General features: G+C 35.5%; 1 protein-coding gene and 1 long non-coding RNA gene across 2 annotated transcripts in view; one reads left to right on the top strand and one right to left on the bottom strand.

Annotated features, from left to right (window-relative positions):
- Positions 1-813: 813 nt before the first annotated feature.
- On the top strand, positions 814-24,558 carry LOC135217771 (uncharacterized). Its single transcript, XR_010315189.1, has 4 exons — positions 814-897; positions 5,334-5,552; positions 13,530-13,685; positions 22,161-24,558. It is a non-coding gene; the product is annotated as an uncharacterized LOC135217771 (long non-coding RNA).
- A 695-nt stretch (positions 24,559-25,253) lies between these two features.
- The window catches only part of LOC135217532 (prostaglandin E synthase 2-like), a 45,214-nt gene continuing 42,536 nt past the window's right edge, over positions 25,254-27,931 (bottom strand). The window contains exon 3 of the mRNA XM_064253498.1: positions 25,254-25,633. Within this exon, the coding sequence (XP_064109568.1) occupies positions 25,525-25,633 (109 nt within the window). The 3' untranslated portion in view covers positions 25,254-25,524. The remainder of the gene's footprint in view (positions 25,634-27,931) is intronic.

Below are 27,931 nucleotides of genomic sequence, written 5' to 3'. Positions count from 1 at the left end.
CATTAATGAAATTTTACTGTATTCACCATTTTTTCATCCATTATTTTGTAATTTTTATTCCTCTATAATTACTACTACACACCGTAATGCCTTCCTTCTGATCCAACACTATACCATCAGATTTTTTATTTTTTCCCATTCATTTGGCATTACAGAATTTTATTTTCTCTGATTACTCGTATCAGTTCTAGTTTCAATTCATCTCCCTCCATACAGAGTACTTCATGATTTAAGTTTGCACCTCAGATGGACCTGGTGGTGTTTTGTCTTTCTTCATTTTGATATTCTAGATTGTATTTCCTTCACCATTTACTGTAAACTCTACATACAGACTTGTTACCTGAACTGATTTTCCATTTTCCTGGCCAAACATTCTAATTGAAAATGAACAATTTTGCTGCTTACATGCATTTTTTATCCTTTTTCATTACTGCTATTCTTCTCTTACATTATTCAGATGACTTTGTGTCTGGCGACATTTCTCAAAAAACGAAAACGGTTGTTCACTGAAAAAAAAAAATTTCTTTCACAAAAAGATTGCTTTGTCATCATCTTACCAAGTTCCTTAACATTTTAATTAAACTTTATGGCAAATCATCCTTATTCACAGGTTGTGGGGTAAATTGTAATACTGAATTGCTTTTCTTATGGAATCTCTCACGGAAGTTTAAGTGTCCTTTCAAATCATCATCACTCAAACCATTTAATCAACGCTTTTCTCTAAATAACTCCTTTCTATTGCAAGTGATCTGAATAATTAAGTTGATTTGTGTATGGTTTTCTTTATCTTCAAATAGGTGGCTACATTCCTCTCATCACTACACCTTATACACGTAGTGGGACTGGTTTTCTCTCTCCAAGTGCCTCTGCAAAAGCTGGTGTTGAAACTTTAATGAGGTGAGTATTCAAGCTGTGATCTGTCATATTTTTACCCTTGATAATTATTAAAAGAACTGAAGCATTGTTTGCTATTTTTCAGTTATCTGTTTTGCTGTACAATTTGTTCTATGTAAGAACCACATCATTCATGTAAGTACAGTAAACAGTCTTGATTATGGATTAATTCAACTATGCCTTAGTTGATTGTGCAGGCTCTCCAAGTGTAAAAATACATCATTTATAATTGAACAACCCTGTAAAGTAAGCTAAATTTTGTTAATATACTATTACATCAAGAAGAAGAGAGTACCATAAAATGCTTCATTGCTTTCCTAAAGAAATATTGTCCTCTTCTTTTCTGTCTTGTGGGCTCTAGTGAAATGCAGAGAAAGTACAAAGTGCAAAATGTATTTTTGAGGTGAAACTTACTCTCTATCATTAACTTTATCTGCAGCTGCTTGGCACAGATTTGACAAGTGTTAAAATTGAAATAATCATTAGCGAGTACTCTCAAAAGTTACTCCCCACCCTTCAGAGGGTGGGGGTAAGACAGCAAATGTTTTGGTTGTCATTCTGCTCTGTTTGACGAATATGGCCAGCTGTTTAAACAAGTGAAGTGCTCTAAAATTGGGTTTGTTTTATTCTTGGTTAATAAATGCATTGTCTGGATTTTGGTCAGTATTTGGTTCTATGTATATTCTTCTGTCTTCCCCATCAAAATCTGATAGATTTTGTAAGTAAATGGTTGCAAGACCAGTGGTGTATTCATTTATGTAAGTATGCATTGAACTATGCATAGGTCATTGAGAGGTGCACTGTGGTTCAGACAACCTTCACAATCATTGCAAGGATTGGTCTTTGGAAGAGAGAGAGAGATTATGATAAATTGCCAAATTTGAAGAGAAGGATAGACTTAGAAAAGAGTAAACATAACAGTCTTGAACTAGGTTTACTTTAGAACTAACACCTAGTCAAGAAGATAGAGATAAGTCTATAGTTTCTTCTCCAGTGGATACAGATCCGTCTACACCTGAATGTCAGCTCAGAATAGTAGGCTAGAATTAATGCAGTTAGATATAGACTCTGTTAATTTTGTGTAATGTTATGGACTGCCATGGGTTCCTCAAAAGGTTCAACAAATAAAATAACAATGGATCTGGAGAGACTGGCAGGAGCAGAGAAAACAACAGGGAAAGAGCTTTAGCCAAACTGCAAAATTACCTTAATAACTAATTTATTAGTTAGTTATTTACATACTTACAAATGTATCAGGTTTGGTCCAAAATAGTTACATTACCATAGTAAATTAAATAGCAAATGAGTCAGGTTGGAAAAAACACACATAGACATAGATGCAGCAAAAATCACAGTTTAAAACATAACATAGATGCAGCAAAAATCAAGCAAGGTTGCCTTAAAGATCACCATCAAAATAGATTAATAAACAGTAAACATTTTCAGTTTAGATTAACAACAACACTAGCTACATCACAAAACAAAACCAATCAGACAGCATAAACAAATGCACCAACAGTATCAAACGATATAGTAATGGATGTAAACAACCTTCATAAATTGCAGACCACATAAATACCAAATAATGTATAAAAATAAGGTAAAAATATCACAAATTACACAGCATAAATACTAAATTACTAGTACTACAAAGTAACAAGATGATTAATATAAGCATCATTTAACATTGACCTCTTACAGTACAAAATCACTACAGACAATCTACACAGATGTCGATACCACAAAAGGTCTAAGAAGTCAAGCACCACTGAACTTGGCTGTATGATCATCAAAAACCGCCCTATGACAGCCAACAGGAAACATCTCCAAAACATCCAGATGATAGACTGATTCAAGGCAAGAGTAGCTTACTGTCAAGCAGGAACAAGTATCGCCATTCATTTCAATGACCTCGAAAACTATAGATTAGATACTAATAGCTGTGGTTTTTTTGTTATTTTTACATGTCACTCCCTTCCCACCCTTTTCACTCCCTTTTGGATCAGTGATGTCTTACCCTCCCCTACCAGCAAGTCATATGGTATACTGAAATAAGGTATGTTAAATTTGTAGAGTTTACTTTGTTACTAAGTCTACAGACAGAAGCAGTCCTGTTCTGGGAAGCTCCCCCCCCACCCCCCCCCCCCCCCCCCCCCCCCACACACACACGCACACACACACACACACTTAATAAGTGGGATCTGTCTTTCTGTATTTTGTCCTTTATGTACTCTTTGACTTCTTCCTAATGAATGACCTTACTATTCTTTGGAAAGTTGAATTTCAAGTCAGTGGCCCCTGTGGGCCTGTTCCATATGAATAAGTTTCATCTACTGAATAATAATAATAATAATAATTTGGACCACCTTGACAGGGTGAGGGGGCTTTTGAACCCTTGGGTTTTGCTCTCAGGTTGGAGTTCCAAGAGTCTATATCATATTACTGATTAATTGGGGCAAAAGTCTTCTGCAATTTTTCACTTTTGTCAAATTTATTTGTCCCGATAAATAGGAAAAAATATCATAGCTAGAAGTAGGTTTATATCTGAAGTTAAAAGTATGAACTGTGGTAGGATCACCAACCATACCTGATAATGTTTGGACCTGAGAGATATCACATTGATACCTCAAGGATGGAACTATTCTGCAGAGCTGGGCCATGGGTTCCAAGGGTGGTCTGGGAGATCTTGTTGTTCAGAGGTTTCAGTAGACCTGTTCTCCAAGGAAACTCAAGCCTCCAGTGTGGGATGTTTTCGCTTGTCTGAGAAATCTCACTTAAGCTCCATTCAAGCCCCTGCGTCAATCATCAGGACAGAGATTTGATGCTGAAGACAGTTTTCCTGTTGGTCTTGGCTTCTTTGAAAAAGAGTGGGGGACCTTCATGGTCTAAGTTATGATGTGAAACATACCAGGGGTTGGGGGTCTGTGACTTTTGAGTTTGTCCCAGAATTCTTGCCCAAGACCCAGAATCCCTCAGTTCATGACAACAGATTTGCCTCCTTTTTTTTTTCTCCCCATCTTTGAATGACTTTGTAGACAATGACCACAAGAGTTCTTGCTATGTCTTGTCAAAGTCCTTACAATGCTATCTTAAAAGGACTCGCCATTTAAGACCTAGTTTGTCGTAGACTTTTTGTTAGCACTGTTCGGTCCAGAAAAGAAGTTTCCAAGAACACTGTTTCATTCTGGATATGAGTGGGGATCAAGCAGGCGTACTTGAGTTGATGGTTCTGTCACTGATTCTGTGCAGGCTAGCACATGACATCAGAGGTGTAAGTTTCCTCTTGGCATTTAAGAAAAACTTTGCTGTTCAATAGAATTTTGAACGGTGGTACCTGGTTACGTCAATCCACATTCACTTCATTTTAACCCAAGAGATGTTGCCCATAGGTCTTTGGACACATTTTCCTTGGGCCCTTTGGTCGCTGGCCAGAAGTTGTGTAAGTCACCCAGTGCCCTTCACAGGGCAGTTTTTTGGATCTTATCTATGATGATTGGTGTGGAAGAGAGAATGAGTGAGTTGGATGGTCTCTTTTTATTTGTTCCTTTCTTCTTCCTATGGGTGGGTTAGGAATAGCCACGTCATATGCTGGATCGGTCTGATACAGGTGAGAAAGGTAGTTATACTGATAGTTGTTTTGCTTTGTTTTTGAAATAATCAAACCCTCTATTCAGTAGCAAATACTCCTCTCTCTCTCTAACAAGGAGGATGTGGAGTGTAACAAATCCCTGTGGCTAATGGTTTGTTATATGAAACAGTCAGAATTTTCTTTGGTTCCGTGGATGCAATGAATCTGCTTATATATTCACTGTATTTCAACCCAGACAACTGAGTTGTTAGATATTGGTTTATCAATCTTCTCACAGGCATTGAACCACCACCTTTTAGAGCTTGTTCTTGTAGAAAGGGTGGTGAGGTGGTTAACTCCCAGCCAGTTTAGGATACTTGTACCTCCCACCACGTGTAAATATCCTATTGTTAAGACTGATGTTTTCTTCCGCATATGAACACATGTCAAATTTTTAATAAATTTTTATTTTTCATAGCTAACAAACCTGAGGTCTTAACGTTCTGCCCACTTCTAGCCGCCCCTCTCTTTTGTTTTAACTCCTGAGTTGGGGAAAAAAACTGATGTGTCATGAGGTCTGGTGCACGGTCTCTTTACCAGCTATCACCTCGTACATGCCGGAGTTGCAGATCTCACAGATTCCGTCCTTTACAATCTCTGTGTTAAACCGGTTACCAGCTGGTGCTTGGAAGTTATCCTATTGTTAAGACTTATGGTTTATTAGCTGTGAAAAATACAAATTGATTAAAAATGTCATATTTTTGTTGTTGAAGTGATGTCGTTTAGTGTGACTGCAAATTTCATATCCTGGGTGTTTATGAATGAAATGTGATTTGTATTACAACAAAAATTAAAAGTTTTTCTCTTGTAGGTCGCTTTCGTCTGAATGGGGTCGATATGGGTTGCGTTTTAATTGCATTGCACCTGGTCCAATTGAAACGGAAGGGGCCTTTTCTCGATTGGACCCAACTGGAAAATTTGTTGATGAAGCCCATAAGCGCATACCAGCTGGTCGAATAGGAGAAGTTGGGAACTTGCAAATTTAGCTGCATATTTGGTCTCGGATTATTCGTCATGGATTTCAGGGGAGGTAAGGAATGCTTTTTTACAGTAGGTATTTCATCTTTTGAATTAATGTGTGCATGTAAAATATTTATTTGCTCTTGTTATCAGGTTTAAATGACTATTGGTCATTGATTTGAATTTATACAATATACTTTCAATTGCCACCTTATATATATGTAATTTGTTTAGTTAACAGGATTTCAGGTTTACTCTGTTGAAAAATATACATTGTACTTATATATTAGAAATTTATGAAATGAGAAATCTTGAAATTGTATTTCAAATGTAGTGCTCTGCTGTCTGTTCGTAGCATCCCTAATTAAACATGATTGTGGTGATTTGTTCATGCTGTAGGATGCAACAGTTCAAGAAGAGTAACATATTTTTATGTTAGTTCTGTATTTTTTTAGCGTATTTTTTTGTATAAATGTCCACAAATTGCATAATATGATGTTTTTAATCTAATCAGAGGAAAGAAAATGCTTTGCCATATATGAGAAAAATTTGAATTCTTAAATTTTTATTTTTTATTTTCGTAAGTAGTAAAATTAAAAGGGAAAGCTGTTAGTTCCAGTAAAGAAGGTGAACCCAGAAAATTTATCTTCCATCTGTGCTTGGAAGATGTAAAGAATTTGTCCTTATTCTTTGTGCTTCTAAGACTAGAGTTGTGCCTATAGCTCATTAGAAATGCTTTATGAAAATGGGAAGGTCGTTTAAATTTGTTGTTGAACAGGAAAAGAACATAAACAGTAAACAGTCTTCAGTGTTAATAATGTTAGTTAGAAAACCGTGATGGTTTTATTAAGAATGTAACGAGATCACCCTAACACAAGTACAGTCCCATAAGCATTGCTAAACTGTTGGATCATCAAGTATATCTTATCACCTTTCACCTTCTTGTAAGTTTTTGCATTGATGGTAACAACTACAATCCAGGACTTTCCTGGTTTCCTACCTCACTGCAGGATTGCCATTTGTGTTTGTTATTATAACTTATCTAATATCTTCTCAAGTTTCTAATGTACAACTTTTCTAATCTCAGTTTCTAAGCTCATTTCAAGTATTTCTGTTAGTTGCACCTTTTGTACTTTGTACTTCATCTAATTTTCTTTGTCGTTAACTTTACTGTCCACCCTCTCTACTCCCTTTCAGTCTTGATTACTGAGATATGCCATTGCTGGGATTGGGATTAACTTTGTAGGCTAATGGTGGGATCTATGTGGTTCTTATCAGCCACCCGATACCGTTTAGGAGTAAGTTGTCAGCGCTGGTCATATGTATATCTTGGGGTCAGAAACTAACGATTTAGAATTGTCTCTTGGATTCTAGCTGTGTACAGGATGTGATTTATTCATTTTTACTAATCAAGGTATCCAAAACAAGGAATGTTGAAAACTTCTCCAATTTTCATAACCATGGAATCTAACATATTGAACTTTTTTCACTTCCCTATTTTGATATTTAAAAACAAGATTGGCTACCTGCTATCTAAAAATGTTGTCTTTGTTAATACAGTACAAGGAGATGATAAGTTTTTACTGTGAAATGTGCTCAGTAGAGGGGTAGTGCCATCAGTGCACCTCACATGGTGTGTTATAGGCAGTATTTAATGTTTTCGCCGTGTTCCTGTGGCCCTAGCTGCAACCCCTTTAGTACTGTACTTCTGTTCACTCCTTGTTGGACGAGTCGGTACGTGCTCGACTACCGATCTCAGGGTCCGGGTTTTATTCCCTGCTCTGCCAACAAGGAATCAGAGGAATTTATTTCTGGTGATAGAAATTCATTTGTCTCTGTGATAGAAATTCATTTGTCTCTGGTGATAGAAATTCATTTGTCTCTGGTGATAGAAATTCATTTCTCGATGTGGTTCAGATCCCACGATAAGCTGTAGGTCCCTGTTGATAAGTAAACCGATTGGTTCCTAGCCACACAAAAAAAAATAATCTATTCAGCGGGCCAGCCCTAGGAGAGCTGTTAGTCAGCTCAGTGGTCTGGTAAAACTGTTCCTATCACATCTACCTTCTACCCTCTTCGAACCAATGTTCCATAGTACAGCTGCTAAGTTTTTCTCCTGTTAAACATTCAAAACCTTTTTAATTCTCAGTTTCCCATTCAGCACTGAATGATCTCATAGGTCCCAGTGGTTGGCCTTTGCTTGAATTTTATATTCCAATCTTAGTGTGAAAATGTGCATCTTGCTGAAAATGAGAGCAAAGTTAATTGCATAGAAACTAGTTTACATTTGGGGAGTGTGACTGATTTTCCCTTCCCTTTGAACCCGACTTAGTTCGCAACCTCTGGTAGCCATATTGATAATTCTTGTATACTGTCTGTTCATCAGACAATTGACAAATGAATATGTTCTTGCTGCTAACTTGAAGAAAAGGTGAAATCATCTAGTTAAAAAGCCATTAATGGTGCCAATAACCAAGGAAAACTTGTGAATAATACTCTGACTATCAGTAAAGAAAATTCATCGACAGTGTATGAAAAAGTAGCATACTAAAGTTTCACTGGAGGCAGATAATGAGTTTTATCAAGGACTTTGAATCCTTCGGAAATATTAGAGAATTGAATCCTTCGGAATTGTTAAGAGAATTGAATCCTTTGGAAATATTAGAAAAGTTAAAAATAAACGTTCATGAAAAAAAGGAAAGGAGAAAGGGAAGTTTATGCTAATTGTAGTACTATAGGGATAAAAAAAGTGAAATTATTCAAACATCAAGTGTGCACCCTTTGATAAAAGTAATCAGAATTTTTACCCATGGCCCTTTGTTTGGCACAAAGTAACCTTCAAGATTAGTAATGGGTGACATATTAAAGGGAAATTTAAGCCACCAATGAGGCTCAATGTAATTGAGGGGGATAGAGCTGCAACTTGGTAACTAGCTGATTTCTATGAAAATAGAAAATTAAGTTGACATTGCTTTTCACAGATGATGGTGAAATGACTTGTGATATAATCCCCACCATAATTTCCATCAAAAGAGATAAGTGTTTTAACAGACTAAAGTCATTTCGGTGTAGAAAGAACATTAGAAATGTACCCAAAAGAGCCATGTTAGGTGCACAAATTCCTTAGGACATCAAAGACTATTTTACCTTTTTGAAGACCCTGATATACTCTTCGTTTATAACTGATTTGTAATAATGACAAACTGTATTAAGTGGCACTAGTCTTGACCATGGAAACTACCATTTGTTGTCATATTTGTAAATTGTTGGTTGGACTAGTAACTGAATGTATAAAATTTGCCCCATCATTGGATTGAAGGAGTCTCTCTTCTTAACAAGTCTAGTTCAGAGCTTATTATTATTGTTGGATATTGATAAATGCCAATTGAATATAACAATTATGCTGAAGCATTGAAACAAAAATAGATTGTTTATTTCCATCATAAATGGTTGTACATTTGCATTCCCCATGATGGAGTACAAGTAAAATAAGTTCTCTCCACTCAGTCTTTTTGCCAAAACTCCCATAAGTTCTAGGTCTTGCGTCATCTATCCCCTATTCCACGTTATTTCTGGGGGTTGCTAGGTCCTTGCCTTCCTGCTGTCATACTTTATAGCTTTCCTGACGAGCTGGTCCTCAATTATTTATCCAAACCATGTTAGTCTTTGAGATTTTTTTTTCTCGGTATCAATATGCCACATCTCCCCCACCAGTTCGTTATATGCATATTATGTTTGGCCCTGTACTCCTGCCATGGGATTCTTCATTCTGTGGTCACACACCTTCTCAACATCTCCATTTTCCTTGTCGTGCCTATCCTGTTGCCTTATATATCATCATAATCTTTGTCCCCCTCTGTTATTGAAACTTGTTTTTTTTTTTTTTTTTTTTTCCCTCCCTTTAGAGATCAGCTGTCTCAGCTGTCACTCCATGTTTCATCTATGCTGCTAGCTGTTCTCTTTATTTTTGCTCTTTTCAGCAACTGCTTCAGAGTCCAGTGTGTACCCAAGTTAACAGAAATGCTGTAGTTCTTGTAAGACTTAGATATCTATCTTAACAAGGTTTTCAGCTCCTTTCTTGTCCTGTGTGTTGTAGAAATGTTTTTTTGCCATCAAAAATTTCTATCTCCATGTATATTTTGTAATCCTGAGCACATCTTGTGAAACCATCTGTCAGATTTAGCAGAATTCACCCTCACACCCTTTCGGAAAAAAAACAACTGCTAACTACATTCGCCACTTCCTAGTTGTACTTTTTCCTTTGCCCTGATGACACTACTTGAAATAATTTCATCACCTGCTAGGTGTGATGGGTAGCCGTTAGATATAAATAGGCTTCTTTAGACGAGAATCACCTCTGAAGGCATTACCGGCACCCTTGTGGCAAGCCCATTGCCATCTCCTTTACAGCCCTTCTTTCCTAGCAGATATAATTAAGACATGAAAAGGATGTTTCTTATCCACATAGAAGATCAACCCAGTGTTGTAATTGAGGGAGAGTGTCATTAATTTCTCTACTCAAAATTACAAGCAAGATCAAACGTTTTTCAGTAGTTAGTCAGCCTGTTATCTGATAACGTTGATGGAAGGAAATTATGAATTTTTGGAAGGACATTAAAAACGTCTAAATTTCCTGGGTTCCTTCAAAAATAGAAATAAAAAACACCGTCATATAGAAAAGTATTAATTGGAGGCCTACTATTTCTAGACCACATCTAGTCATTGCCTGGAGAGTGTCAATGTACTGCATGAGTTGGGCCGGATGTGAAAAGCTAAACACTTCCTTATAATCACATGTCTACAGGAGAGCAAACTAGATTACAATACTCCTTGTAGGGAATGTACAAGCTATGGGAATCCTTGTGATCAGCAAATGGGGAGTCAGTGTGAAGTTTACTTTGTGTATACTGATATTCCCCAAATATCTAAAAGGTATATAATCACTTGCATGCATTGGCTTCAAAAAATTCATTTAGGAAAAAGAAATAAGCAATTTGCTTTCATATACTCACCGCCTGATGATAATGTTTATGGTGATGTAATAGAGGGGATTTGAGTAGTAGACATCCATCAAGTGTTGATGTCTTGGCTTAAAGAAGGGCAGTCTTGTATCTCATTAAAAATGATGTTGAACTCCTGATACAGGAGAGCCCTAAATTTTCATGCTGTGATGATGAAGTAACAAGATGCCGTATAGTTCTGTTGCCTAGTTCCTACAGGTTCGTCAGGTCACAGCATACTTGTCACAGTTTTCAGTTTTCTGGGCACCAGCTTGAAGAGCCCCAATATATTGGGTTAGATTTCAGGATTAAAGTGGCCCAAGAGTCCCCTAAGATTTTTGGTATGATCCTAAATGGTAGTTTTGGGGTAAAATATGAAAACCAGACTGGAAAAGTAATTTATTTCTCTCAACAAAAAATAAAAAAAAGGACTTATTTTAAAACAAGGAGAGTATTTTATTGTACAAGTGAAATCCCTTCTGTATAAAAATAGTTCTTTATTAAACAAATGAAACAAAACTCAATAAGGTTCAATAATTAACAAAAAGGAACATAGTGCACAATATTTAAGCAACCATTACTTTCTCAAAAACCTTCATCCAGAACATTTAAAATTAAATGACTCAGGTTTATGACATATCAAGTAGACAAAAATTATTTCGGTGTTCCAAAGTTTTCAAAAGTTCCAGCTCTTGGAATAGGAAGGCTTCTCACCTGTGGGGAAGAACCAATGACAGTTAGCAGTGGAATAAAATACTGACACACATCACGTACAACAAAACCAAATTTTTAAAACAGAAAATTAACAAAATACAAATTGATAACCTGAGAGTCTCACTTTCAACTCACTACATTGACATTGTCAATGTATTGACCTCTCAATTGCTTTATTGATTTTGACCAGAGAACACTGAGGAACCAGGACACACTGATTTTGTACAAATTCTTAACACCAATAATAGTTCACCTTCTGAAAGAATATCACATTGGAACTTTGCAAGAGCAGACAGAAAAAATATCAAAGATACACGTCACATGAAGCCAGGTAGGTATCAAGCTTTGGTCATTGTTTGTTGCTTAATTAAGTAGTTTAGAAATTTCAATATCTTCTGCCATGAGAATAGTTAGAAAGAAGGCAGGCAGCTTTACCCCAAATCCACATATGATTTTAAAAAGTAAAACAGTCAATGGTCAATACACGAATACATGCATTGGCTGAACACCTTTTAAGCTTATCATGCCAGGGTGAAGTTTCCCAGAGTCACTGGTGTAGACACGGTGAAGAACAGAAAGGATAAATTCTGACAAAAAACCATCCCTTTCCCAGGGAGTAAGTTCTATCCAGCTCTTGTGACTTGCATTTATGCAGCATCTAGGACTTGAAATTCCTTGCTCAATGATAAGATTGTTGGTGTATGGTGTGATGCCAGTTACCACTGTCAATGACTAGCATTATTTAGATTTTTAGAACTGGGGAAGGATAAGTATTAGCAGGAAAGTACCAAAACCAATTTGTTGACATCTGGTCCTTCATGATATCATATTAATGAGGGTCAGTGCAAGATCGAAGTGGTACTTTAGGAGAAACTGTTTTTGTAAGCTTCCAGGTAGGTTTTAGGAGAATGAAGCCCACAATTGTTGTGCAGAATCAACTTAGTCCTGTTGTATGTGAAGCTGTGGGGTCCTTTTCAAGTCTCGCAAGTGGAGCAGGATACTAATGAGAACGGATTTGAAAGGATTCTTAAATAAAACACTGATTCTCCTGAAACTAATTTTTCATACCACTCCAAAGCATTTGCCTCCAAGGAGCATCATGTAAGAGAGCAACCTTAAAAATCATTCAAGATTTGGGATTGAGAGAAGGGTCCACTATTATTATTCATGTGTTTTTGGCACATCAGTTTTTCTTGGTCAGATGGAGAGAGTTTTTTTTATTTTTTTTGTTTTTTTTAGAGAATATGCAAAGTTCCACAAGTTTAATGTCCCTATAGGAGAGAGTGCTGTCAGTGCACCTCACATTGTACTATGTAGGTACTACTACTGCTTTTTAGCCTACTTGTTAACCTCTGCTCTCTCGCTTCCTTTCTTCGTTCAGCATTTCTCTATCTCTATTACTTGGTGCAACTGTGGGGTTTTCTCCAGTTTCCCCTTTTAAGAGATTTGTACTTCATCTTTCTTCTCTGAATCTCATTATTCTTTCCAACCATTTCAACTTCCTCTATCACGTCCTAGTGCTGAATGGCACCTACATTTCATAAGCCAACCAATCACAAGTTTGTGTATTAAATGTTACATCTACCTTAGCTGTTAATATCTTCTACATCATTCTACAAGAGGAACAATAGTAGTACACTTTCCCTGTTTTGAAGGAGCCCTCAGAATCAGATTTCAAGGACCCGGGAATAAAATTTCAGTTTTCTGATAAGTTTTGAAAATTACTGGAGAAATTTGTAAGTTTCATTCATCTTTATTTTGAACAGTAAATTTCAAAACAGAAACAGTATTCCTGGTTTTGAGAAGAGAACCCTTGCAAAGCAACCAAGGCATCTTCACCACCATTGCTTTCAAAATATGATCTCTCTAAATTGGACAATTCATTAGTGTCAGTGTCGCTGAAATCATCAGGGTTGCTAGTAGGTCATGGCAACAGTCTTGAGGTAACTTACAGAGCTTCCATCAAATGAAAATTAAGTAAATTTAAAACAAAGGATTATATGTGGTAACAGATCTTTTGAGTTGTAGATTTATAGAAATTTAACAATGAGAAGCTTTGTGTTTAAACACTTGATAGAAATATCTAATACTACTGTAATGTGTTATGTTTATAATTACAGTAAGAAATTTTTTTTTTGAATGAATGAAAAGTTAGGTTGTCAACGATTGATTAATGTAGCTGACATTCCTGATTTAATACACAAGATTTTCCAGCACCAGGCATTCAAATTGAACATTGTGGAATCTTCCTTTTTATGAACATGCCTCCTAAAAAGTGGACACAGTCATAAAATCATTGAAAAGGTTTTAGTGACAGTCTTTAAATATTGCAGACCATTGCTCTAGATGGCGGAAGCTACCGATTTGGGCAGGAGAATTTAATGGATTGGGAAAAATATCTCCGAGCAGTGGGATCACTTGGAAACTTTAATACGAGGCACTACAAACAAAGATAAAGCACTCCGAAGAGCTAAACTATAATTAATTTGGTATGATCTTTGTGTGAAATGAGTATTTTTTTTTTTTTAAATGCACATCCAAATTATTATACAGTACATATATTAATTATTGCTGTCTTTGTATAAGCAATAGGAAATGTATATTTTTTTTTTATTCAAGCTACCACTGTCTTTTGGCATTAAGCATTTACACATTAATTGCAAAATTGTTTTATTTTTTAAATTATAGAAACTAGAGCTGTGAGACATGCAAGAAGTAATTTTGAGAAAATGAGGATACTATCTGCCCCAATAGGTTTTGTTTTGAGAGTAAAAACTTATTGGAAATTGCTCTAGAAACTACTTGTGATAAATAGGCTAATATAATATTTGCAGTACTTACTGGTACTCTTGTGATCAGTACTTTGTATGATTAACAATTTGTGTAATTTCATTGATGAATATGTTTCCTGAATGTGTTTTGTCTGGTACTGGAACTCTTTGTGTTTTTAAGAAATACTGTTAGTGATCTCATTAAACTATTTTACAGTAATAGGTATAGACTAAGTTGAAATTAGTTATATTCTAAGCTGATTTTTAACTTTTTTAATCACTTGGCAATACTTCAGATGCCTCGATGTTCATATATACTGTACTAACCTTTGGTCTTAACTTAAGAGAAAAGTTACAAGGAATTGGTGGCATCGGGAATAGCTAAGATGACAGTGAGGAGGAGTAGCTGACCACCTCAACCCATCTCTGGTCCATCGAGTCTGTTTTCTCTTGACCGCTTTCAGATCAAGCACTCTACAGAAGTCTGTTGTTGTCCACTTCCTGCCTGTTTTACGCCCATAATTTATTTGTGTGTGTGTGTGTGTGCGCGAGATCTGTATGACTGTGTATTATGTGCGTTTCTGCCTGGGGTTTGATAGCAATCATTGTTCCCATTTTCTGCCTTCCTTTGTGAAAGACCTCCATATTCTACTTGTAGCTAGTGCAAATCTAAAGTAACCAATGTTCTGAGTGTGTTGATTTGTCTCCTGAGCAATGGAAGAATTTTGATAAGAGGAGGAGTTATAGAAGGAAGTCTGCTCCAACATCTTGGAAAGGATTAATTTCCTTGTGGTGGTGGTGTCCACTTCTACTATTCTTTCTTCATTTTCATAGCTCTTCCCTAGCAATTTTTTTCTCTCATTACTTTTTCTCATGATGATTTTGCTCCATATTCTTCTTATTCTTCGGCTTAGAAAATTCAATTGGGGTTCAGGAGATCTTGTAATTGACTGAGTGTTGGGACTTTTAGGCTACCAGGGGTACCAACCCTCTCTAGCCTTTTGTCTCACTGTTTGTCCTCCTACATTCCAGTTTTTCTGCCAGGACTGTTTTTCAACATACTACACCATTATCAACGACTCTCACCTCTACTGTGCTACCAGCTTTGTTACCAGCATCCTTCCACATCTTTTCTTTTCCCTTCCAACTTTCTCTTTCAGACAATTTTGGATAAATTCGAAGGTATTTTTATTAAGAATTTGGTTATTCAGGGGTCAAGAGTTCTTCTTCATCATCATTCTACAGTAGATCCCCACTAGATGGTGGATCAGTTAATCGTGGGATTTTTCTGTGGAATTTATCTCCAAATATATCATGGAACAATACTATGCTGATTTTTTCTTAGAGCAATATTCACGCATTACTGTATTTTAATTTTCTTTTTGTGACTAAATACAATTTGCATGATAAAAAAGATTTAGTAATTTTCAAACATGTATTAAAGGGAACTTTTGGTTGCATTTTAGCTGTTCCATATGTAGTATTATTGCATTTAAGTGCCCTGTGGTTAAAAAAAATTTTTTTGAAAGGGCAATTTTCTTATTTTTTTACAACCAATTTTCTATTGCACCATGGCTCAGCCATTTCTGTGGGGCTCATCTGTTATGCGTGATGTCATGTTGCGTAGGCTCAGACAGGCGGAACTATTCAGAGGGCACAGCATCTTCAGATAATGTCCTTTCTGGTTTGTATTTGTCAGCTGAAAATATATGATTGAAATGGTAAATATTTAGAAGTACATAGTCTGAAGTAGACCTAGTTAGGCATATAGCCCTGAATTCTAAAACTCCATTAATTAAACTAGTTAATAAGGACTAATGTGAAGGCCCTCATCAATTCATGGGGAAACACACTCACAAACATGTTTAGAAAATGCCGTTCACCCCCCATCACATCACACACACCAAGGTGATTGACAAGAATAAATTTCAATTCAAAATGTATACAAGTAGAGGCACCATAGTATAGATAGCGGTAGATTGCCGACCCTATCTTTGTCAGTACCGTGGTCGGTTCAGAGGAAATTAAGTTGACAAAACATATATAAATTTCATAGCCATACCTAATAACCTGCTCCTAATGTCAGCTTTTAAATCTGTTGTCAAGAAATGGTATGAATGGACACCGGTTTGCGTCGTAGGTTGAAAGGTTTTGATGTTGATATTCTCCCTTTGAAGAGCCATCTGCCAGCGACTTTATTTCTCTCTATTTGGGCACTTGCCATAAGTACTGGCACAACTAAACGCCATACAAGTTGGCATAATTGACGCTATTTGAATGACAATTGACCTAAAACACGCTTGTTATTGTGAGACAACCGCTACACTATGTCATCAGTACTAATCTGCCAGATGGCAATATAGTCAAATCCTGGATCTGGCTCTCCAGTGAAGTACCTCGGCACTAATTTGAAATTAAATTGTAAAAAAATGGGATTACGTATAGATTCGAGCAATGGCTAATTTTTTAGCTTATTAAAAGTTCTGTTTGACAAAATTTAATGGCTATTAACCAGAATTTCCCCTTAATATTAATAATGTAAAGTGTAAATGGATCTCTAGATACTCTATATGCGGGACAAGGTTATTTTTCACTAAGTGTTTTTAAGTTGAAATATGGTTTCAAGTCATCTCGTTATGGACTAAATTTAGTCATTTTTCATAAAGGGGTGGTGTTGGTGGCATGTTTTTCTGCAAAAAATTGACAAAATGACAAATTTTTAATCAATTTGTATTTTTTCATAGCTAACAACCCTGAGGTCTTAACAACAGGATGGCGCTAAGACTTATCCTATTGTTAAGACCGAAGGTTTGTTCCGCATATGAACAATTCCGTTCACTATTTTCATGTGATTTCATCATAGTACGTACAAGCTTTACATATTTATCTTTTAGCGATTTGAAAAGCAACAGTAAAAGTTTTCTGTCATGCTTAATAGTTTTGATTAAAATACTTTTCTCTCCAATTTTACTTACGAGCATATTGAAGGATGTATTGTGATGCACAATTTATCGTCATTAACAGCGTTGATCATTGTTTTCTCAGCTTCAGCAACAACTTGCAGCTTAAATTTAGGAGTGTATTTCCTTGCTGATCTCTCCATAGCAAGTAAAAGGTAGTACGAACGTTATAATGTAAAAATATAAAAGTCGTACTATTTTACTTAACTCATTTGTAACTTTAGTATGGTATTTATTTACTATCTAAGATGGTGATAAGCAAGCAAAACAAGTTTTGTTATTCAATTTGGTTGTTCATAGCAAAACAACTGTTTTATTATTTGGAAAATATACTACCTCTTACCCCAATACATTAATTCATATCTCATTGAAGATATGTGAACCCCCCCCCCCCCCCCAGCCCCCACCCACCCAAACAACTTTTCATTGGACCCTAACTAATAACAAGTATTTCACGGACACACGAACGCAACATTTTCGAATCTTGGAGAACCTCTGTTTAATTTTTCAAAAGTGTTTTTTTAATTTTTATGTAATTTATAAGTTTTCAAGCTTTTATGCATAAATTCAATAACATTTAATCATAAAAATAATCATTCCTCTCTCATACTAAGATGCGAGAATTTTTATGGTACGTACATGTATGTACGTTTATAAATATTTCAAAATAATATAAATAATACTGTAATAATAATTAAAAAGAATGGTAGAGTTAACTAAATTTATTGTATAAAAAGGATTTTCTCTTTTTCTGGTAATTCATTTCTCATAATCCACGAGGCTGCTAAGTAATTGGCCTATTAATATTCAAGTGTTATTCTGGTATTTGAATGTCAAGGTCTGGTATTATCATACTAAAATATATGAAAAGTATTTTATTCTGATTGTATTTTAATATATATCAGGAGACTACAAAGGTAATGTAGATAGTGATCTCTGATACAAATAGTTTATACAGTAGGTCTGGAAAAACTAAGCCCTATTAATAATAATGTACAGTATTGTAATGTATATCAGGAGACTACAAAGGGAATGTAGATAGTGATCTGATACAAAATCGTTTATACAGTATCTTCTTCTTATTACTGTATTTTCAGAGTAGGTTGTTTCTTAAATGTCGACATGTTTAGGCCACATCCCTGGCCATCATGTGGATGTTGCAAGGGACATTCTGAATGGGCATTGTTGACAGGTCAGCTTTTATAGTAGGGGTGGGCGTGGTCAGATCCGGGGTCGATTTATGATTGGCTGCCTGGAATTATTTCTTTTCGAGTAAAGCCTCCTAGTCGTTTGCAGAGGTTGCTTGGTGCTGTGAGCTCTGAGTAGTTCCGAAATGAATCTTGTTGATTCTGCTCACCTGCTGCTGGAACGAGAAGGAAGTGTCTGAGAAATTGCCTCTTTGGCTACAAGATGTGATTAAGCAAGCCAATTCTACTACGAATCCAGATGCCAATCCAGTGTGAGCACGAGCACATGATGTCAAAGGTCTAGGCCCTTCTACTGCTTTCAAAAAGAACCTGTTGGTTCAAATCCTCTTTAATGGCTGGTATGTGGCCATGCCAAACCACCTTCACAGCCTTCTATCAGCGGGATGTTGCCCACAGGTCTGTGGACAAGTTTTCCTTGGGTTCGGTGGTGGCTTCTCAACAAATTGTGTAGCACATCAAATGTCCCGCTGTAAAATGTTGGTTTGAAAGTAAGAGTTAATGTAATGACTAGTCTTTTTCCTTGCTCATTCTTTTTTCTCCTGTACTGGTGGCCAACAGTGAGAGAAATATCCATCATGTGCTGGAACTGGTAAGATAATTGATTGTTCATACATAATACTAACTATTAAATAAGCAAGTCCCTTCCTCTCTATTACAAGGGGAGAGAGGGAATGACAACAAACAAGGTTGGTGGCTAATGTAGTTTTGTTGTCTACGGCAGAGTTCTTTATTTTCATACAGACAATGTAGCAGGAGTTTCATATTGTCTCTTTAAAAACCCCAGAATTTCTGGTTTGACAAGTAAACTTTTATTTTAAAGTTCACGGGCCTCTGACTCCTTCCTATTTCTTACTTTGGTCAGGAAGTAAGCCAAGGAGAGCTGAACCTCCAGTCAGATCTGAGGCTAGTTTTATCCTCCCCCAAAAGTGAAGTCTCCCTTATGTTAAGACCAAAGATTTGTTGGGTATATGAGCAAATGACAAAATTTACATAAGTTTGTATTTTTCATAACTAACAAACCTGCAGTCTTAACCCTCTTTTGCCGACTGAACGTATTTTACGTTGACATTTTTTGTCTCCCGTGTGCCGACTGGACGTATTTTACGTCGACTTACAAAAGTTTTTTTTTTAAATTCGCGGAAAAATACTTATAGGCCTACCAGCCTAAAACTTTTGAATCACACACTTGGGGGATGCTGGGAGTTCACGGATCAAGGTGTTGTTTTGTTTACAATCGTTATGCAGGCGCGCAACGCGCGAATTTCTTTCTTGCCGCACTAAAAAGTATCTGTGACACATCTCGGAAATTATTTAGTCACTGTGACATAATTTTTGTACCATTGTAAATTAGCCGTTACATGAAGTATTATATATGAAAATGTGCGCATTTTTATGTAAATACAACAATAAAATACATGATTGTAGCTTTGATCAGTTTTGAGATATTTTCATATAAATAACGATAATTGCCAAAATTTCAACCTTCGGTGGCAACTTTGACTCTACCGAAAAGGTCGAAAAACGCAATTATTGTAAGCTAAAACTCTTATATTTTAGTAATATTCAATCAGTTACCTTAATTTTGCAACTAATTGGAAGTGTCTAGCACAATATTTCGATTTATGGTGAATTTATGAAAAAACTTTTTCCTTACGTCCGCGCAGTAACTCTTCCGAAAAAAATCATACATGCGATTGTGGTAATGTTTGCACCATTTTAAAATTAGCCGTTATATAAAGTTTTTATATATGAAATGTGCGCAATTTCATGCACAATACAACTAAAAACAACCCATGGTTGTAGCTTTTATCAGTTTTGAGATTTTTATATAAATAACGATAATTGCCAAAATTTCAACCTTCGGTCAACTTTGACTCTACCGAAATGGTCAAAAAACGCAATTGTAGCTAAAACGCTTATATTCTAGTAATATTCAAGCATTTACCTTCATTTTGCAACAAATTGGAAGTCTCTAGCACAATATTTCGATTTATGGTGAATTTATGATAAAAATAACATTTTCTTTTCGTCTGCGCGGTAACTCTTCCGAAAAAATCATACGTGCGATTGTGGTAATGTTTGCACCATTTTAAATTAGCCGTTACATAAAGTTTTATATATGAAAATGTGCGCAATTTCATGTAGAATACAACTAAAAATAATTGAAGGTTGTAGCTTTTCTCATTTTTGAAATATTTGCATATAAATCACGATAAATAGAAAAAAAACCATGGTCGGTCAACTTTGACTCTACCCGAAATGGTCGAAAAACGCAATTGTAAGCTAAAACTCTTACAGTTTAGTAATATTCAGTCATTTATCTTCATCTTGAAACAAATTTGAAGTCTAGCAAAATATTTAGATTTATGGTGAATTTAAAAAAAAATCTTTCCTTCCCTCCGCGCGCGGATTCTCCACCACAAATCTCCGAAATGCGTACGTCCCATTCTCGGAATATTTGCTCCGTTTCATATTAGGCATTTCATAGAGTTTTATATATGAAAATGTGCGCAATTTCATGTAGAATAAAACTAAAAATATTTGAAGGTTGTAGCTTTTCTTATTTCCGAAATATTGCATATAAAAAATATATATATAAAAAAAATTCGGCATTCGGTCAACTTTAACTCGTCAGATATGTCGAAAACTGCAATTGTAAGCTAATACTCTTACAGTATAGTAATATTTAATAATTTGTCTTCATTTTGAAAGAAATTGGAAGTCTCTAGGACAATATTTAGATTTTTTTTTTTTTTTATGGTGAATTTTTTTGAAAAAAATATTTGTTTACGTCCGCGTGTTACGAATTCATGCATTATTTTGTGAAATATTTTCTGTGTTGCTTTTATCGTTTTACAATGTGGTAAATACCAAAATGATCGCAATTTAGTGTACATTACAACGAAAAAAAAAGTAACTTGTTACCTTTAATCATTTTGCGCACAGCGCGATTTGAAAACAATTATAAATTTTACAATTATAAATTAAATTTCGTTTTGCGCTATCATATATCGCATTATTTTATATATGATAATGATAATTTTTTTAATTTCTGATGGTTGCATACTAAACTTCAGCCAATGACAAAAAAAGGAGCCAAAAATGAACTCTTAATAGTGAAAACTAAGCGCGCTATGATTTTTTGAAAAAATATTTTTTCTGCTTCTGCGCTCACTCTGAAACACCTCTGGCACACGGGAGACAATTTTTTTTTACCTCTTCGGTCGTAAGAGGTTAACATATACATATGTATTGCCCATCTCAAGCCACCCCTCATATTTTACCAGGTCTAGAGGAAACTGACATGACTCCTTACTGCCATCTTAGCTACTCTTAATGCCACCAATTCCTTGCAACTTTATTTTTTGTAACTGGACTACAGCCGGCACTAGAGAATTTTTCCCTTCAGTTAAAATTGCAGGTTTGTTTAGTTATGCAAAATACATATTGACATAAAATGTCATTTTTTGGCAATTTTTATTTCCAAAGTTTAAATTTTCATTTTATTTAAGATGGCGTCAATAGTTACCATAGCATGAAAAGTAAATCATATCGCATCACCATGATTAAACAGAATCTGGAGTGCCACCACATTAATCATTTCTTGTCAGAACAGAACTATTTGAAAAATGTCTCTCACTGCCACAGAATAATTGCACTGCTACCTGTCGGTTGAAAACTCCAAAAGCTGCTGCGGATGGTACATAAATGGTGAAGAAATTACAGGTGATTGCAGTTATGATTTGTTATTAATGCCTACAAAGTGCTGTGAGGCTTACTTTAAGCACACATCAGTGGGGCTGTAATACTACATTTACAAGATGTCCTAGCAAAGTGGATCTAATGACTTTTAGACTAATGACATTGGATCCTATAATTTTTTTATTTAAAAAATTTTATTTATCACTTGTTTTGACAGATTTTTGTTAGGTATCCAGGAATTGATAGGATATTAAAAATGTAAAATCATAGGTATTCTATTTTTTCTCTTACAAACTATTGTATTATATTTTTTTCTCTTACAGACTATTGCCCTTGATGGTGGTGAGTATCGATACATGGCAGGAGAGTTCAATATACTTGATAGGGTGCAACCAGATCAATGGGACTTATTAGAAAAATTGATTCGAGCCAGTAACAAGAAAAGCAAGGGAAGTGCTTGATGGGTAGGTTCAGTGTATGTACAAGAAATTACATTTTACTGCAAGTGTTTTTACAAATGTTTGTGAGGTAGTAATATTTTAGAAAGTGCAGTATTTTATGCAAGATTATATGGTGCAAATATATTTTGTATACTGTGTTAAGGATTTCATAAATCATGAAAAAAAAAAGATGTACATCATCATTATCCTTCAGTCCTATTTACATATCCTGAATTGTAATAATTTTCTCAATGGTAGGGGACCCTCTTTCATACAGTTACTATTGAAAGATATATCATTACTTGATCTTGTATAGAGCTGCTTTAATTGACTACATTAGTCTGCTTCAGCAGATCTCTTGCTGGTGGGGTCGGATTGTTTTTCATGATTAGGTCCCTGGTACTCTATTCTGAGTAGATGACGAGAGTTCTTGTTCTTTGTTGACTTCAGTAGGGGTCATGCTCTCCATAATTTTCTTCTGTCTTCAACCTCATGGTATCATGAGCACATTTTTGCCTCATAAAACTGCTTGATTTTTTCCTGGTGGTGAGGCTTGGGTCTCTCTTTTTGTACGACTGATCCAGCACTGCATGGACTTCCTTGTCGATTTGAGTACCGGCTATTCATGAGCATCTGGGTGACTTGGTTGAGCTCTTGGAGACCTGCCAGGATGAACAATGGGTGTAGGCCCTTCTAACATAGGCCCTGACCGTGGTGTTCTTCTTGGAGACGAAGACATCGAGGAAAGGGAGCTGGCTGCTGTTGCTTAATTCAACCATATAATTGAGCAAATTGCACTGCTGGAACATGTGCCAAACAAATTCAACCTCATCCTCATGGTCTGCTTGCACAAAAATCTCATTGATGTATCTTGCGTATTTGCGGGGTTCGCCTGCAGACACCCTCCACCATGCCCATTTGGAAGTCTGCAAACAGGACAATTGAGAGGGGAGCCCATTGCAACACTGTCCTTCTGTCAGAACATTTGGCCTTGAGTGGAGAAACGGGCCTTCTTCATACATATCTCGACGAGGCCCGTAGGGATACTTCTGGGATGTTCAGTGTGGGTGCAAGGACGTTCCCGTAGATGTGGTCTATGATGATATCAATGGTTCCGTCGACAGTAACATTCATAAATAGGGATTCTACGTCCAAGGAGGCGATAGTACCTGTCCCTGGGGTGTCTCGGATTTCTTCAAGGCTGTATCGGCTTGGAGCATAGGGTGTCAAAATGTGGTTGAAGTGCTTGGCCAGTCCATATATGGGGGGGTTTGTGATTAGCTGATGAAGGGGGAGAAGGGTTTTACATTCTTTTGCATCTTTGTTGCCGTTTAGGTAACCAAGGCGCTAGTCCCAGATGATGGTAGCTGCATTGACACTGGTAATGATTTCATTAGCTTCTTTCTTGATTTCTTCAGTGCTGTCAGACAAAGTGGCATCCAGTTTCTTCCTGACTGCCATGCTGGTAAGATGTGCCACTGCCCTTCCTATTGAAGCCAGTGTTTTCTCCTCTTTTTGCATATTTTCTCTTTAGTTTGATTTCCTGTATTGTGAAATAGTGCAATTTTGTGTTTGCACTAGTTTTGCTTTTGAAAATGCAAATCCAAAACTCATTTAAGCCACCCAATCCTATGGCAGCTCACCAAACTGTAGTAAAAGTATACCAGTTGTAATTGACCCTCTATGGTTAAAAAAAAAAAAAAAAAAAAAAAAAAAAACACACTACTTCACAAAACATTCAAAAACAGAGGTAACAATGCTTTCTATATGCTTCTCAGAAGTATTTGTTAGAAAAAAGTTACACCTGAAATCTGACATTTAAAACCACTATGTACTCATTACCATTTCAATGTATATCAGGATGCAAAGGCAAAAGTCTCCTAATAGGTACTTTGAATTTTAGAAGGGTTAAGCTTCATGTACTAAAGTTTATTTCACTCATGAGTATGTGCCCACCTTGTTCAAGGATTCTGTAATCACAGATCTAAGGTGCAAAGAAGGAACAATAGCCAGAAGCATAGCACCACTGGCATAAACAATCAAGTTTTCTGTCCAGTCCTTGCCACATATCTCTGCCTTTACTTTTGACTGTAATTCACTTATGCAGTAATTTTCCAGTATCTAAAGTAAATATATAGTATATAATAATGAACTATATGTTTTTTTTTTTTTATTAATATAATTTTTCTTTATCTACCATTTCAAATAATGGTTTTTACACTTAATTCAGAGGTCTCATTGTGTTTAATCCCAGCAAGCGGAGTTCTTAGATACTCTCTTTTTCTTAGATATTCCTCTTTTAAGTATTTTTTTTTTTTTAAGAAGGGTGGTTAGTGGGCTGGACTGAACCCTGGGCACTTACCTCCCTCTAGGTATAAGTCTTGCAAAATTTATATGGAAACCTGTGCTTTCACTGGTTGCTAATATTATAAGGTGAATCTGTCAAACAATACCAAGGCAGAATTCTGGTGCAGTAGCCAGGACATCAAAATTTCTCAAGAACATGCTAGGTGCCCCTTTTGAACCATGTCCTATTAGTGGCTTTTTGGCTTCTCTTCGCACAACCAGAACTGTGAACTTTAGGGAGACAAGCATTAATATCAGTGATTAATAATCACATGGACAGTATTCACTCTGTTAAATAAATTTGAAAGTAAAGCTGCACAGCAAGACACAAAATGTAATGCATTGCATGTTTATCACTAACAAGTGCATATTATGGTTGATACTCTACTTACCTGTAGTCACTTGAAAGCAAGATGTTGCAGTATGAGGCAAAACAATATTTTGCTTCTAAATGGAATATCCTTTGTACCTAGTTGCCATCAATAAAACACTTCCCCTGAGTGTAATTTTATTATAATAAGTCTTATAATACAACCTTTTTGTATTTACAGCATTATTTACAATAAGTAGCAGGGCTAGATTCCCACAACTTACTTATAAAAACGACGATAATTTAATAGTTTTTTAACTTTCTTGCACGCCAACATTTACTGTTAAAAATACGCTTTATAGTACAAACTCATTGATAACATACTTTTAAAACATAGCATACTATTTTGCAAAATGTTAGGCATCTGCTACATTTACTCTCTGGGCAATCAAATTACTTCCTCCATGAAATTTTACAGTTTCTTTCATACTCTTGAACCATGATTCAACCTTCGTATTATTTTTGAGGTCCTCGAAAGCGTCACATCCTTCAACAGCTGTCAGTACTCCATAAACTGCTAGATCTGACAAATTAAGGCTCATCACCACCCATGAACTTGGTGCCTTTCTTCTTCAAAGCCTTTAACCATACGTTCACATCTTCATAGAAGGACTCTCTTACATCATCTTTTAACTGATGCCTGAAAATTAAAATTAAATTAATGATGCCATACATGAAAAAATAGTTTTTAAAAATGCTTTAATTAAAATGCACTCAAAAGGAAAAAAAAAAATTTCTTTTTGAAAGACACCAGGATCTTTTACAATTCAATGATATCTCATAGCATTTCCTTAGATGTCTGGCGCCCACACTTTTATTTTTTTTAACCCAAACCCTTAAACGCCGAAGCGTAAAAAATAAAAAACTCCCCCGAATGCCGGAGCCGGTTTGATGTGAGCGCGGAAGCGGAAAAAATAATTGTCAAAAAATCACAGCGCGCTTAGTTTTGAAGATTAAGAGTTCATTTTTGGCTCCTTTTTTTGTCATTGCCTGAAGTTTAGTATGCAATCATTAGAAATGAAAAATAATATAATTATCATATGTAAATAATGCGATGTATGGTAGCGAAAAAAAGAAAATTCATACATAATTGTATTAAAATCACGCTGTGCAAAAAAACGGTAAAGCTAACGAGTTTCTTTTTTTTTCATTGTATTGTACACTAAATTGCAATCATTTTGGTATATAATACATTGTAAAACAATAAAAGCAACACCGGAAAAATATTATCACAAAATGATGTACGAATTCATAACGTGCGGACGTAAAAAAGTTTTTTTCAAAAATTCATAGTAAATCTAAATATTGTTCTAGAGACTTCCAATTTGTTTCAAAATGAATACAAATGATTGAATATTATGATACTGGTAATAGTTTTGGAGCTTACAATTGCAGTTTTCGACCATTTCCGAAGTTAAAAATTACAAATGTCGAAATTTTTTTATAAATTTTTTTTTATATGCAATTATTTCGGAAATTGGAAAAAGCTACAACCTTCAAATATTTTTCCTTTTATTCTACATGAAATTGCGCACATATTCATATATAAAACTCTATGAAATGCCTAATATGAAACAGCAAATTTTCCGAGAATGCGATGTACGCAATTCGCGATTTATGGCGGAGAATCCGCGCGCGGAGGGAAGGAAAGTTTTTTTCATAAATTCACCATAAATCGAAATACTGTGCTAGAGACTTCTAATTTGTTGCAAAATGAAGGTAAATGATTGAATATTACTAAAATATAAGAGTTTTAGCTTACAATTGCGTTTTTCAACCATTTCGGTAGAGTCAAAGTTGACCGAACGTGGTGGTTTTTTTCTATTTATCGTGATTTATATGCAAATATTTCGAAAATGAGAAAAGCTACACCTTCAATTATTTTTTGTTGTATTCTACATGAAACTGAGCACATTTTCATATATAAAACTTAATGTAACGGCTAATTTGTAAAATGGTGCAAACATTACCACAATCGCACGTATGATTTTTTCGGAAGAGTTAACCGCCCTCCCATACCCTAATGCGCGGACGTAAAGAAATTTTATTTTTATCATAAATTCACCATCAAATCTAAAATCTTGTGCTAGAGACTTCCAATTTGTTACAAAATGAAGGTAAATGATTGAATATTACTAAAATATAAGTTTTAGCTTACAATTGCGTTTTTCGACCATTTCGGTAGAGTCAAAATTGACCGAGGTTGAAAATTTGTCACTTAACATTTTTATATGAAAATATTTCAAAACTGATAAAAGCTACAACATGGGTTGTTTTTTAGTTGTATTGTGCATGAATTGCGCACATTTCCATATATAAAACTTTATGTAACGGCTAATTTTAAAATGGTGCAAACATTACCACAATCGCATGTATGATTTTTTTTCGGAAGAGTTACCGCGCGGACGTAAGGAAAAAAGTTTTTTCATAAATTCACCAATAATCGAAATATTGTGCTAGAGACTTCCAATTTGTTGCAAATTAAGGTAAATAGTTGAATATTACTACAATATAAGCATTTTAGCTTACAATTGCGTTTTTCGACCATTTCGGTAGAGTCAAAGTTGACCGAAGGTTGAAATTTTGGCACTTATCGTTATTTATATAGAAATATTTCATAACTGATAAAAGTTACAATCATGAGTAATTTTTTGTTGTATTCTAAATGAAATTGCGCACATTTTCATATGTAATACTCCATGTAACGGATAATTTAAAAACGGTGCAAAAATTATGTCAAAGTGACCGAAAATCAATTTTTGGAGATGTGTCACTAGATACTTTTTAAGTGCGATAAGAAAGAAATTCGCGCTTGCGCGCCTCGCGTAACGATTGTAAACAAAACAACTCCTTGATCCGTGAACTCCCAGCATCTCCCAAGGCGCGTGATTCAAAAGTTTCGGCTGGTAGGCCTATAAGTATTTTCCGCGAATTTTAA

This window comes from Macrobrachium nipponense, chromosome 7 (assembly GCF_015104395.2).
Source record: "Macrobrachium nipponense isolate FS-2020 chromosome 7, ASM1510439v2, whole genome shotgun sequence".
NCBI lineage: Eukaryota > Metazoa > Arthropoda > Malacostraca > Decapoda > Palaemonidae > Macrobrachium > Macrobrachium nipponense.
This window is presented reverse-complemented; position numbering and strand designations above follow the sequence as displayed.